Source organism: Perca flavescens, chromosome 2, assembly GCF_004354835.1.
Source record: "Perca flavescens isolate YP-PL-M2 chromosome 2, PFLA_1.0, whole genome shotgun sequence".
Taxonomy (NCBI): domain Eukaryota; kingdom Metazoa; phylum Chordata; class Actinopteri; order Perciformes; family Percidae; genus Perca; species Perca flavescens.
In genome coordinates, this window is record NC_041332.1 from 5,747,655 (window position 1) to 5,761,929 (window position 14,275).

The 14,275-nt window shown below is 42.1% G+C and overlaps 1 protein-coding gene across 1 annotated transcript in view; it reads right to left on the reverse strand.

Moving 5' to 3' along the window:
* Positions 1-13,497, reverse strand: part of usp34 (ubiquitin specific peptidase 34) — a 105,962-nt gene extending 92,465 nt beyond the window's left edge. The window contains exons 1-2 of the mRNA XM_028568762.1: positions 13,157-13,497; positions 2,262-2,352 (exon numbers count right to left, since the gene is read on the reverse strand). Of these exons, the coding sequence (XP_028424563.1) occupies positions 2,262-2,352; positions 13,157-13,199 (134 nt within the window). The 5' untranslated portion in view covers positions 13,200-13,497. The remainder of the gene's footprint in view (positions 1-2,261; positions 2,353-13,156) is intronic.
* Between the last annotated feature and the right edge of the window lie 778 nt (positions 13,498-14,275).

Consider the following 14,275-nt stretch of genomic DNA (forward strand, 5'->3'; position numbering starts at 1 on the left):
TCGCATAATTCAATGCATAATCAGCCAAAGTCTGCATATTTATGCGGGGAGGGGGGGGAAGACGCATTTTTTTCACATACGCCGCATTTTTGCCGCATAAATTGGCAATTTCCGTGCAAAATACGCGGGGCTTGCATGATTTCATAATCCCCGCATTTTCAAATTTAAAATTTTGCGTTTACTTCACACAAGAGCAGCCATTTTCCCCTGTCGCCATGGGAACGTTATGAAGTGACGTGAACATCATCGAAAAGCAGGGTGTTGGGGGAATCACTTTTTTTTTTTTTTTTTTTTCATCAAATTGCGCTTTTTGCAAGTTCCCTTAGTTTTCATCGCATATAATAAATATCATTTAGCATATGCCATCGCATATTTTAAGAAGACGTGCCGCATAATGAAGATTTTTGCCCCGCAACAATCACAAATAAACTCTGCATTTTTCTGGAAGGATTGGAATGTGTCTCTAGCTTTAGGTCAGGCTAATCCCTAGCATTAACATCAAGAAAAAGCCGATTTTAAAATACCATATTTCCATTTCCAAGTTCCTTTTCACACAGTAAACTGAGTGTGTGCGAGTGCACTGAGGTTTTGCGTGTCTCAGTGTTCCTCTAACCCATCACTTAAGTCAAAGTACAGGACGGGTTACCAGCAATCTCCTCTTACTTTAGACAGAGATGGAAGCACAACACACTCACAAATAAAGCTCGGCAGGCCCAAGGACGGACTGCTTCTCGGTTAACGTTCAAACAAATGACTCAGCAAAGTTTTGAATGTTTAGGTCAGCGACTTTAAGTCTCCTTCATTACACCAAATATAAAAACATTCCAACTGGATGAGTAAAAACAGAAGAAAAGGAAAAAGGACAAACTTAATCAGAGACATCTTTCTGCTTGAAAAAAACAAACATTTAAAGAAATTTTTTAAAATATATATATATATTTATTCATCCAAGTGAAGGTTGGCAGAGCGGGAAAGCTCCTCTGAAGGGTCACAGTGAACCCACATTCACACAGCTGAGAGACGCCCTCCAGACCACAGGCATCACCTGACGTAGTGCCTTGCTCAAAGGTAGCCGGACTACAGTTGGTGAAGACGGACATTCTGAGTCATTCATTTCCACGGACCACATTGCCCCGGCTCGTAAGAAGCCTGCATGACTGGAGTGCACGTGCCGAACAGAAATTCTAGAGCGCTAGTTTTACCAGATACTAGTTGTTATGTTTAAAGGGTAATTCTTTTATTTATTTTTTTCAACCTGGACCCTATTTTGTTTGTGTGTGTAAGTGACTGATGGGAACAACAGTCTTTAATAAAAAAAAAAAATTGTAACCCTATGGGGCAAATGTGCATAGTCAATTGGGTCCACTATAAGTGCTGTTTTTGCCGCTGACAGTCTGAGATTATTATTCTAAGTGTCTGACAACATTATGGATATAAGCCTTTTTAAAAGGTGCCCTGCCATACGTATTTCATGACTTTGTGGTAATGTCTGAAGTTCTACCATGGACTCTAACATTTTGGTGGATAAAATGCCTTGGTTACCTTGTTTCAAGCCATTGTAGCGTGGTATAGAAAGCCTACAGGAAGACTCGGCTCGATTTGTGCCAGTTCTCATCAATATTCAACGAGCTAAGCTGCTTGACTCTGATTGGCTAACAGCTAGCCAATGAGAGCCTGGCTGTCAGCATCCTTTACCCAGCCCAACTGGGCGAGCTCATGAATAGTAATGAGCTCAGGCAGCATGATGTCAGACTGACCAGCTTTTGTGATTGGTCTGATTTCTCCGCTTATTTCTTTTCAGTGGCTAGAGCTGACAGAGGAGGTAGCAGTTAATTTTCACATTCTCCACATAACACACACACACACACATATGGACCTAACAGATTTCAAAAAAGTATAAACGGATTTGTGTGGCAGGGCACCTTTAAAACCTCTTTAAGACCTTTTTGTTTAACCCGAAACAGCTCTGAAGTTATAGTGATAAAGTCCTATTGAGAGAGAGAGCTGCTACTTGGTTAAAATGTATTTTTTTATTTTTAAATCAACATTTGTTTTTCCATTTTCCCCCCCAACAGTGAACTAGGGAGGCAAAGAGCTCCAGGTGCTTATTAAAGTTTTGGAAGAAACTCAAACTTTCCACACACACACAGAAGGAATCAAGCAAAGAGACATCATAAAACTTGTTTTACTTTGAGCCTAATTATGTAATAACGTTGTCAGCCGACTCGTGAGAGTTGAGTTCAGAGGGAAGACGCACTGACCTCTGTGTCCAGGAGCTGATGTAGCCCAGCACTCGCAGGGCATGTTCCTTCTTTAGCTGGAAGCCTCCTTCACTGCCGTCTGCATCCGATACTGAGGAGAAACCGAATACAAACACGTTAGAGAACAGCTGTAGAGAACAGCTGGTTACATCTCAGAAATCTGAAAAAAATTTACTATTTTAACATTTTATTCTCCAAAGAGAAACGGCGAACTACTCGTCCACCGTGCGAGAGACCGTATATGCGGAAGTGCTGTAAATAGTAAGATTTTGGCGAAAACGCATGTGTTTTGGGAAGTACTAAGCATACGACTTGGGTGGCAGTAGCTCAGTCTGTTCGAGTCTCCGTCCGGACCGAAGTACGGAGTGTGAACTGGTAGTGCCTTGCTCAAGGTGCTCTTGAGCAAGGCACCGAACCCTCACCATACCGCTCTGGGTGCCTGTTCAGCAGTCGCAGCCCACTCACTCTGACATCTCTCCATTGGTGCATGTAGAGCATGCTTGGTTGGTTATGCTGTATATTCTAGTCTGTTGACTATGTGTTGAGGAGGTCAGAAACTCTGATAAAAGGGGTTGGTGATGTAATGTAACGGATGCTGATGATGATGTTGACGACGATAGTCACTCTTGATTATATTGTGTTCAACTTTGTAGGCCGATACGCACTTTTTCCTACCCTACGTAGGTTACTTTTGGCGCTTTTCCATTACATGGTACCTGCTCGACTCTACTCGCCTTTTTTGGTTTTCCATTACTTTCCATTATTGCCGACAGGTACTTTTTTTTAGTACCACCTCAGTCGAGGTTCCAAGCGAGCCGAGGCGATACCAAAAGGTGACGTGAAAGCGACAGACGGGGGTCTTTTTTGCCGCCTCCAGCTTCTTTAGAAACTAAATGTGTCTTCTGGCTGTGGCCACAACAACACACCTTCAACGTTCTGCGTTTGTGTGTGTGTGTGTGTGTCACACGTTAGGTCACGGCAGTTTACTGCGGCGCCGCTATGACGACCAGCCACGCTGGGGCGGTACTAAAATCCGCAACGGAAAACGCACAGTGCGTCGAGCCGAGTCGAGCAGGTACCATGTAATGGGAAATCGCCATTCGACACTGCTATCCATGCACCTTGTTGTACGGTTGTGTTCCGGTTGGACGGTGTGTAGAACTTGTGTGTATTTATGTGTCTTGGATGTGTTTGTACTTGCTGCACACCTAATCACCCATCGGGGACACAAATGAAGTTCAAGTTAAAAGGACCTGAGCATGTATGTGTGTGTGTGTGTGTGTGTGTTTCAGGCCTGTGTGTAGTGTGTAATAACAGAGAAACTGTAATTGCCCCATTGGGGATCAATAAAGAGTATAATTAATATCAGACTCAAAGTTTGTAACACTGGCTTTAGAAGAAGAATAAGAGGGAGACATAGGCCAGAAAATTGGAAAAATTGATCACCTTTACTGCAAACAATGATCATATCTAAATCTGAATAAATGCAAAAAATGTCTACGCTTTGATTTTTTTGTTCTCTTTTACTGTGAAATGTACGTTAAACTGTGTTTAAAGTTAGTAAAAGTAATGATATCACTATCACGTGTTCATTCTCAAATATTTATAAAATCGGCCTCAAAAGCCCTTTATCCGATGGGCTACAATTTGGAAGCTGCCTACAGCCAAGACATTAAATGTTGGCCCCAGACTTCCACGGCTTCAGTCTAAAGTTACTGTTATTGTACTGGCCTTCAAAAGATCCACACCGGTCACACCGAGCTTAGAGGACTCCGGTGTCTCGGCTGAATCGCTGACCTGGATTGGACAGCGAACACAGATCGAACACACAAAAAACAAACAAAAACAGCAACAATAGTTCTCAATCGACCATCTCGGCCGCGCAAACGGGACGTTTTTTTTTTTTCTCCACCGAAACTGAACTTAAAACCCTTTCCGCTTCAGGATATCGGCCCTGGCAAATTTGGCCGTTTTTCCTGCAGCCGTACTGCTTTGATGATGATGATGATGACGATGATGTCTGGGAACAGGCATGTGGTGCCAACGTTAAAACCCAGTTCATGGCAGCAGCTCTTTGTGGCTATAAATACAAGCAGGGGGAGGACACGTGCATTGTGTGATCACACTCCTCAGCTCAGCAGTTGACGGTGACGTTCAGCCAGACAAACATAAACGCTCTCCAGCTGTGACACTATAAGTACAGTTGGACTAAAATGTGGTTTTGAAAGCCAACAGATGTTGCCTCCGAGAGATGCGAACTGCTCAGGAGGACTAAATATTTCAGAAAGATGGATCACTGAGCTTCTCATGTGAGGCGATCTTTTTAAATGTCTGTTTTCCACGGTTTTCCAGACCAATATGACGCACTGGTCACATTCTGTCTCTTAGGGCGTTTTTTTAAAGACATAGATTTGTTTGGGTCAATTCAAGCGTACCTAAATGCGTAATTCCAAACCACGCACTCTGCTTATTGGTCAGATGTGTCTGGGGGCGGGAGCAAGAAAAGGGAGTCTGCTCTGTAACTCAGAGGCTCCAGACTGCGACCAAATGGTTGCATTTTGCGAACAGAATTTGAGAGTGTGCGACTGAATTTTACATCCAGTCGCACGTGTGCGACCAGTAAATTTCCATCCCTTTGTGCAGGTTAAATGTCCAAATGTTGATCGATTATCAAAATAGTTCAATTATTTTTTGCAGCTCTAATTAGGAGCCTGTAAGTGAAGCAGCTAAATGGAATTTAAACATCATTCATGCTTTAATGCAGTCAGTAAAAAAGAAACATGGTTTTCAATTGGGACTTTCAAGCCTACTCTTCATTAGTCAGGTGGCATCATTCGGTGCTTCTTTTTTGTTTGACCCCTGTAGCATGCTCACACTGCATAGTAATCGGTTTTATACAAAGATATCGCAGTTCTACCGGCTCAATTAAATCAAAAATGATTTAGAAAATGTTCCATCCCAATTCCCCAGAGCCGAAGGTGATATCTTCAAATTTTTTTTTTTTTTTTTTTTGCCAAAACACATAGATAAACAATGTATACACATGAAACACACAAAAGAAGCAACTCCTTGCATTTTTTGGAAACCACGTGGATCAGCCCATGCGTTGAAAACAGAGCTCCCTGTTGTTAAAGGGGATTCTGTCTGTCTCTCACACACACACACACACACACACACACACACACACACACACACACACACACACACACACACACACACACACACACACACGCAGCTGCAGCAAAACTGAGGTCACAGGTCACCCCCGGACCCAACACATGGAGCTGCCAATCTTGTAGACAGAGCTGTCACAGCTGACAGCGTCCCGCCGCGGAGCCCCCGGCAGCCCTCCACAACGCCAGTTTGTATCAGTGAACGTTTTTATGAAAAAATAAAATAAAATGAAGGCCCAACAGGCTTCTAGGGCTGTGCTCGATAGAAGAAATTCTTAGTCGACTAACACTCATTCAATTGTATCGACTAATCGATTAGTTGATTTAATCGACAGATCTGTAAATCTGAGTTTCTCCGCAACGAGTTGTGCTAAAAGCGTTTCTTGGAAATCAGTCATTCAGCATGAAAAAAAGCATCAAACATGACTAATGGACTAAAGAGATCTAAGTAGACGAAGACCAAAACGACCGATTAGTCGATTAGTTGACTAATCGACTAAGAGGGAGCAGCCCTACAGGCTTCAACACAAACACTTCAACACAAACGCTACAACACAAACGCTACAACACAAATGCAAAAGCTAGAACACAAACAAAACCTACAACACAAATACATAAGCGACAAAGGAAGTGTGTAGTTGATGCTAATTATGTTATCTTCAATATGCTGCCTATTAGTGTTAGGGGCGTAATATGTCACACATACACGGTGTGTATTTGTGTTGTGGCTTTTGTGTTTGTGTTTGTGTTGTGGCTTTTGTGTTTGGGTTGTGGCTTTTGCGTTTGTGTTGTGGCTTTTGCGTTTGTGTTGTGGCTTTTGTGTTTGGGTTGTGGCTTTTGTGTTTGGGTTGTGGCTTTTGCGTTTGGGTTGTGGCTTTTGCGTTTGGGTTGTGGCTTTTGCGTTTGGGTTGTGGCTTTTGCGTTTGGGTTGTGGCTTTTGTGTTTGGGTTGTGGCTTTTGCGTTTGGGTTGTGGCTTTTGCGTTTGGGTTGTGGCTTTTGCGTTTGGGTTGTGGCTTTTGTGTTTGGGTTGTGGCTTTTGTGTTTGGGTTGTGGCTTTTGTGTTTGGGTTGTGGCTTTTGTGTTTGGGTTGTGGCTTTTGTGTTTGGGTTGTGGCTTTTGTGTTTGGGTTGTGGCTTTTGTGTTTGGGTTGTGGCTTTTGTGTTTGGGTTGTGGCTTTTGTGTTTGGGTCGTGGCTTTTGTGTTTAGGTTGTGGCTTTTGTGTTTGGGTTGTGGCTTTTGTGTTTGGGTTGAACTGTCTCGGCCACCGCCCGCCAAGTGTAGCTGTAGCCTCGAAAATACAACCGCTTCACCGAGTTCACTGCTGGACTTGTGGAGAAGCACACGAGCTGAAGATTTACTGTCTTGTAACTCGAGCCGCACAAGGCGAGGTGAAACCGCGCGTGTGTGTAGTGTGTCAGCAGCGCAAACTTCAACCTTCATCCAACACCACATCAAAAACCTCAAGATGGAGAGAGCCTTAAGCCCCTTTCACACATCCACTGCAGACCTGAAAGGATCTCGACATCAGCCAGAGGAGCTGTACGTGAGAACGCACGCAAATGTCAGGACCAATCAAAACGGACTTTACCCCGCCTGCTCCCTCGCACAAACTCTGTTACCCGCAAAAAGACGACCTCAGCAAATTCCCACGCCTGAGCATATTTTCAGAGTTCATTTGAGAAAACAGCACAAGAGTACAAATACACTTATATTCACAGTAGAATCTGTTGATTACCCACCACTATACTTTTATTTTAGATATTTGGAGCCCTCCTGTTGTCCTCACCTCAAATCTGACCAATTTTCAAAACTTCTATATCAAAAATATGGGTTTCTTTCTAACCAAATTACCCAAAAAAAAAATTAAATAAAAAGGTTCAATACAACGCTCTTTGGAATTAAAACAGTACTCTGACTAAACTCATGCACTCAACATATGATCCTGGAATTTTACAGTAATTTATAATAATTTCTGCTTTTTTAACTCAAACATTAGCTATAATTTCATATAAATGAGGTTTATGACCGTGTGAAGCTAGTGGTAAAAGGTCAGTGTTTGTGGAAACTAAACATTTGTAAAAGAAAAAACATTAAAAAACTTATCAAAAGTTTTGGAAAAGGTGGACGGGTCAGCTGGTAGAGCAGGCACACATCTATAGAGGTTTACTCCTCAACGCAGCGGCCGCGGGTTCGACTCCGACCTGCAGCCCTTTGCTGCATGTCATTCCCTCTCTCTCTCTCTCCCTTTTCATGTCTTCAGCTGTCCTGTGAAAATAAAGGCCTAAAAATGCCCCCCCCAAAAATCGTAAAAAATAAAAATATTTTTTTAAAATATCTTTAAAAATTAATAAAAATATCTTAAAAAAAAATAAAAAAATGAAATAAAAAAATATTTTTTTGGGATCCAGGGTGACAACCAGTGCATGGCCGACGGGAAGACAACACAAGGGTTAATATTGCGAGTAGGGCTGGGGATTGAACAAAAGAAGTATTGTTCTGGTACTGAAGGTCAGGTACTGTATCGGAACTGGCATAAAAAAATTAAATTAAAAAGGATTCCCAGCTCTAATTGTGAGGTTTGAAACACATTTTTGTTTCAACAGTACAGCTTATCACCAAGACTGCTACACAATGGCCTCTGGCATACTTAAGAATGCAGCTGAAAAGGAAGAGCTACTGTTAGACTTCTTTTCACCATTACTTTCTGCACCTTACTTCCCACTCCATGTGTGCTTGTCTTGATATTAGGTCTTACTTGTATATTTGTATATTATGTTGATATGTGCCTAGATGTATATTGTTGTCTCTTTTGTACAGTATGTGTCTATATTACCGTTTGCCTACTGAATGTTTACTACTACATGTCTATTTGTTGAATGTATAGAGAGTTAACACCTACCAAAGTCAAATTCATTTTGTGTGTGTACGTATACTTGGCCAATAAAACTGATTCTGATCATCAGCAATGGGCAGCAGGGCGGAGTCAAACCCACGGCCGTTGCGGCGAGGAATAAGCCCCTATATGTGGCCGCGCGATACCAGGTGAGCTACCCAGGCGCCTGAATACAACACATTCTCTGTGATGAACATCAGCTAGACAACCTGGCCTGGGGCTTCCCAAAGATGCACAGATACGCACTCTATTTGAGGGGTGAACTTTAGAGCTGCACAATTTATTGTTTTTTTAATCGTCATCGCGATATCAACTGGCGCAATATAAGTATCGTGAAAGGCTGTGGCATATCGCGATAGACACTCAGACATTATATCCACATTAGTGATTATTATTTCTAATTACGCATTCTAACACAAAAAATCTAAGTGGGGTAAAGGCAAATAATAGAACAGCTAGAACAGCCTGGTAAGTTCAGAAAATGACATCACTTTACTAGGGTTGGGTACCGAAACCCGGTTCCTACGCAACCGGTAGGAATCGGACCGGATTAGAACGCCAATTTCGGTTCCACTTAATGTGTCGACTGAAATATTTTCCCTCTGACGCTCCGAAACGGACGTAAAAATATCACCCTCTCTCTGAAGTCTACAGTTAGCTAGCTACCGTAAATGTAGGCTACTTTTAAAATGCCATATTTTCCCCCTGGGCTCACCAAAACGGACGTAAAAGCACATTAACCGTTCACTGCACGTGATCGCTAGTAAACATATTACATCTCTGATGTCATTTTTCAGTTTTTCAAGAATCGGTTTAGGAATCGGACACTTTGCTGTATTGCAGCCTTTAAAACCAGTAAAAGACACCACTTGTGTCATATCACGATATTACAATATCCAAGATCTAAGACGAAATCTAGTCTCCTATCACGATAGTGATAAAATATGGATATATTGCCCAGCCCTATGGAATATTTCGACAACTGACAACTTCCCCTATCACAGCAGTGGGGTGAACTCCAGCCGGCCCTTCAACTCAGATTAAAAACCCCCCTGGAAAGATTCCCTCCTCCGCTGTAATCTTTGTAAAACAGATTAACTGCTCATTCATAAAGATAAGGCAGAAGATGCATGTTGGATTGTTTTTCCATCATTCGGTCTCGGCCTCTTGTCCCAATAAAGTCTTAATGCTACAACATACAATGGTTTTTAAAGACTATAGTGTGCTTCTTTCTTTGTGTCCCCAGTTGGTGTTTGTCTCTTTCCTGTTTCAACATGACAATGTCTATATACACAAAGCTACGCCCTTAAAGAAATGCTTTTCTGAGTTTGGTGTGGAAGAACTTGAGCGGCCTGCACAGAGTCCTAACCTCGCACACCCAACCTCACACACACACACACACCCAACCTCACACACACACACACACACACCCAACCTCACACACACACCCAACCACACACACACACACACACACACCCAACCTCACACACACACACTTTATATTCTCTGCATTTTCTGCACTCAAACCCGCTCAGCCTCTTTTTCTTATGCAATTGTGTGTATACATTGGCCTTTCTGTATTTATTGTTTATTTCATATTCATGTTTAATATGCCTGTTTGTTTATGTATGCACCTTTCACCAAGGCAAATTCCACCTGAGTGTAACTTATTGTGGCAATAAAAACCTTTTCTGATTCTGATCAGTGGCTAACTTCACAAATAAGCGCTGCCCGACTTTGGTGGCCAGCCGTCTCTATTTCTATTAAGAATTGGAAAATTAATGATATTGACCTTTAAATGTCATTTGACAGACTCCCTAACAAGAGAAAGAGACGATCAGACAGCGTGCAGCCGGGAGGAAGACAGACTTCACTTTAAATGTGGCAATAATTGTGTAAAGTAATTCTGTGTTATTGAATGGTTTAGCAACTAAATTGAGTTGAACTACAGAGCAGACTTAAGACTGTGGTAAAAATGTCGACAGTTCACCCTAAAATTCAATACCTGTAATGCTATTCATCAGATTCTGAAAACTTTATCGTCTGTCATGACAGAAAATCATGTTAGATCAGCAGGGTTTCAACAATAAAAAGGGTTTCCCGATGGCCCGGGGCAAGTTAGACGCCACTTCGGGCAACTAAATGCAACAACCTGCTTGGCCGTTTGGGCGTCATCGTATCATAATCATGATTTGATCAATTTGAATGTGCTGCTGGCCAATCAATAATTGAGTTGGCGGTAGATTGTTTATTTTTTTTGTTGATGCATTTTGTTACATTTGTTGATTTGATATGTTTTTTTTTTCTAATTTAAGAGTCAAGTTTGTTTATAAGTTGTTTTGTTTAATTGTGCAGCCCGAGTGAGCATCCTAACTAACTAAATGACAGGTTCCTTTATTGGTACTCGTAGGTAAACTAGGCGTACAGTCTAAAGAGGCAGGACATCCTTACATTTTTTTTTAAGACTCCGACCTAATGACTGTAGCTGGTCCCCAGTAGACTTCACCAGCAAGTTTTGACTTTCATTATCTGTTCCAGCTTTTACAACGTTTTAGACAACAACCTGTGTCTAAAAGGCCAGTTATTTCATGGATCCAGGATACTATGCATCCTGATAAAGGATAATTCCTTGACCTTTGGAATAAAAATGTGATGATGTGTGGGGGTATGGTGAAGGGTATGTGATGATGTGGGGGTATGGTGAAGGGTATGTGATGATGTGGGGGTATGGTGAAGGGTATGTGATGATGTGGGGGTATGGTGAAGGGTATGTGATGATGTGGGGGTATGGTGAAGGGTATGTGATGATGTAGGGGTATGGTGAAGGGTATATGATGATGTGGGGGTATGGTGAAGGGTATGTGATGATGTGGGGGTATGGTGAAGGGTATGTGATGATGGGGGGTATGGTGAAGGGTATGTGATGATGTGTGGGGGTATGGTGAAGGTTATGTGATGATGTGGGGGTATGGTGAAGGGTATGTGATGATGTGGGGGTATGGTGAAGGGTATGTGATGATGTGGGGGTATGGTGAAGGGTATGTGATGATGTGGGGGTATGGTGAAGGGTAAGTGATGATGTGGGGGTATGGTGAAGGGTATGTGATGATGTGGGGGGGCTAAAAATAAACAGCTGCCTGCCTCTATGGGAATTTAACATAGGGGTGGACTGACTTATGCCCCCTGTATTTTAAGGAAGAACATTTATTTATGCACGATACTTTATTCATTCACAAAGAAAATTGGTGTCCTTAAAAGGTTGGATTTTCCCTCATTTTTTTAAATTAAGGCATTAAGATTAATTTCCAAAAGATGATTTTTTTATGCCTCTTTTTAGTCAACTTTGGCATGGGTGTGTAAACTTATGAGCGCAACTGTATGCCTGTAATGAGTGTCCACATACTGAGGATGGTATTGCTTTCCAAAAACAGGTGGCCACAACTCAATCTCACAGAAACGTGTGTACACACACACACACACACACACACACACACACACACACACACACGCCCAAAGGGCTTAACCCTAACAAACGGAACAACTTGTCAAACGGAAATTAGCTGGACTTGTTTAGGGTTAGTGCTACCATGCTACAGGCAGGTGCAGGACTGTCTCTGTGTGTGTTAAAGTGGATTCCTACAGAGCCTGCAGGAGGAGCTTTACCTTCACACACACGTTCATGACACACACAATGGGCTGAACACACACAGGAAAACGACAAATAAACCGTCCAACGCTGCATGGTAACGGCTTTTACAAATGGTGTTATAACTACACAAAAAGGGCTTTGTTCTGTGTCTTACAGACACCCCTGAAGTGCAGCAAGGCCCGATTAGCACGCCTGGACCCCAACGGCTGGCTAACTTGTAGCTATAAAAGCAACCTTGTATTTACAATTGCTGGCTTAAGTTGACGTTAGCCCTGCATGTGAAATGACACGTCGTAGTGAGATTATTTTTTACAACCGAATCCAGCGAGGCCGATGTGCACACGGCATCGGCCCCGAAAAAACATGCAGAAGCCACCGAGGATTAACGTTGTGGCAAAATATGCGCCTCGTTGCAGCCATTAATGTTCTGTGCTAGCTTACTAAACATTTAAGAGAGTCGATTTAAAAAAAATAAAAAACACACGAGAAAGCTCCATAATCATCTTCGTGTCTGTGATATTAAGCTTGTTTTTTTTTTGGACGGGCTAGCAAGTGTATTTTGAACTGTAAACGTAAACCATCCACAACACAATGGGTGGCAGCGGAGTGGACAGCTAGCAGATTGACCTGACAAACACATCAAACAAAGTCAGGCTGTAGCTACACTAAGCTAACTCAAGCTAACTTCCAAAAAAAATCCGTCCAAAGCCGCGTTTTAGCACCATGTAGCATCTTTAAAAAATGCTCACGTGTACCGTGTTAAACAGTGTTGACGTATGTTAAGGCATGGCTGCAATGTCACACACAAAACCGATCGAGGCGATACGATTTTGAGTCGATATAGGGGAGTTAGCTTGTGAGAGTTCTGAGAGGAGTGTTTGACAGACAGGCCCCAAAAAAATGCCCATTTGTATGGGGAAAATGGCATTCGCATCAAAACCGACACAGTCTGACACGAAAACGCAACTGTCACCGACTAACACAACAACCACGCAGAAACAATGCCATTTTGGCCAAAAAAAAAAAAAAGTCTGGATAGTGGCTAATCACGAAAACACACAAAGTTACATTTAGCTTAGCCACCAGAGAGCTAACACCAAGCTTCAGTGGACAAGCGATGCTAACAGCCAGCAGCTAGTTCAGCATCGTCTCACGTAACGTTAAATAAAATGCACTTACTTTCATTTAAAACCTCCACCAGCTCGGCGCAGTTTTCACACATTGTTCATGGAGGGGAGAACTGAGTTAAACCATTGCACTGGAAGCTGTTGTTGGCTGGCAGTTGGTTGTTTTTGGGGTGAAAAAGGCCCAGTGGAGGCAGTGATTGGTGAAGGTTATCCCACTAAATGAAACGAGGGGGAACAACGAGGTGTAGATTGTGATTTGCATCCAAGCGAAGTTGATGTACACCAAAAGTTTAGAGGCACTGGAAGATAGAAATCGAGTCAGTGTCCAATCTGAGCGTTACTTGAGAGAGTAGACACAGCAGCCATGATGAAAAAGGAGGGGAGGGGGCGACACACAAGTGTAAATAGTTCGGGACTTTTCGGGCTGTCTCCTTCGTCCGTTCGTTTTTCTCCGCTAGTCTCGCGATATCTTTTGAATGAAGTTCAACGAGCGTAACCTTTTCTTAGGATTTCAAGGGCAACCGCGGTAAACAAAAAAAAAAAAAACAATAGTTTTAATTTAAATGAAAGACCAATTGTATTTATTTGTTTGTTTATTTATATTATTTACAATTTATGTACTTTTTTATTTTCTTATTTTATATATATATTTATTTTGGAGCTAATTTTAATTTACTTTATTTACACCGTTGGGCAGTTTAGTTTAACCTGTATTACTACATCATAATGTATTAGTAGATTATATTTTGTTTTTAAAATCTGAATTTAAAAACTAACTGAAGTTATCAAATACATGTAGTGTAATAGGAGTAAAAAAAAAACTGCACTCAAGTTCTTGAGTAAATGCCCTTCGTTACATTCCACCACTGCTGTACAGAGTACTTAAGTTTATTTTTGGGGCATTTCCGCCTTTAATGATAGGCAAGCAATGAAAGGGGGGGGGGCGACGTGTACAGTGTACGTATATTGCATGTATTGTAAAAGCCTTTAGGCTGGGAGGTTATAAAAGAAGGAAAGAGTGGCCGGGTTAGAGGTTTACTCCTCGACACAGCCGCCGCGGGTTCGACTCCGACCTGCGCCCTTTGCTGCATGTCATTCTCCCCTTTTATGTCTTCATCTGTCCTGTAAAATAAAGGCCTAAAAATGCCCCCAAAAAAGAAGGAAAAAGTAT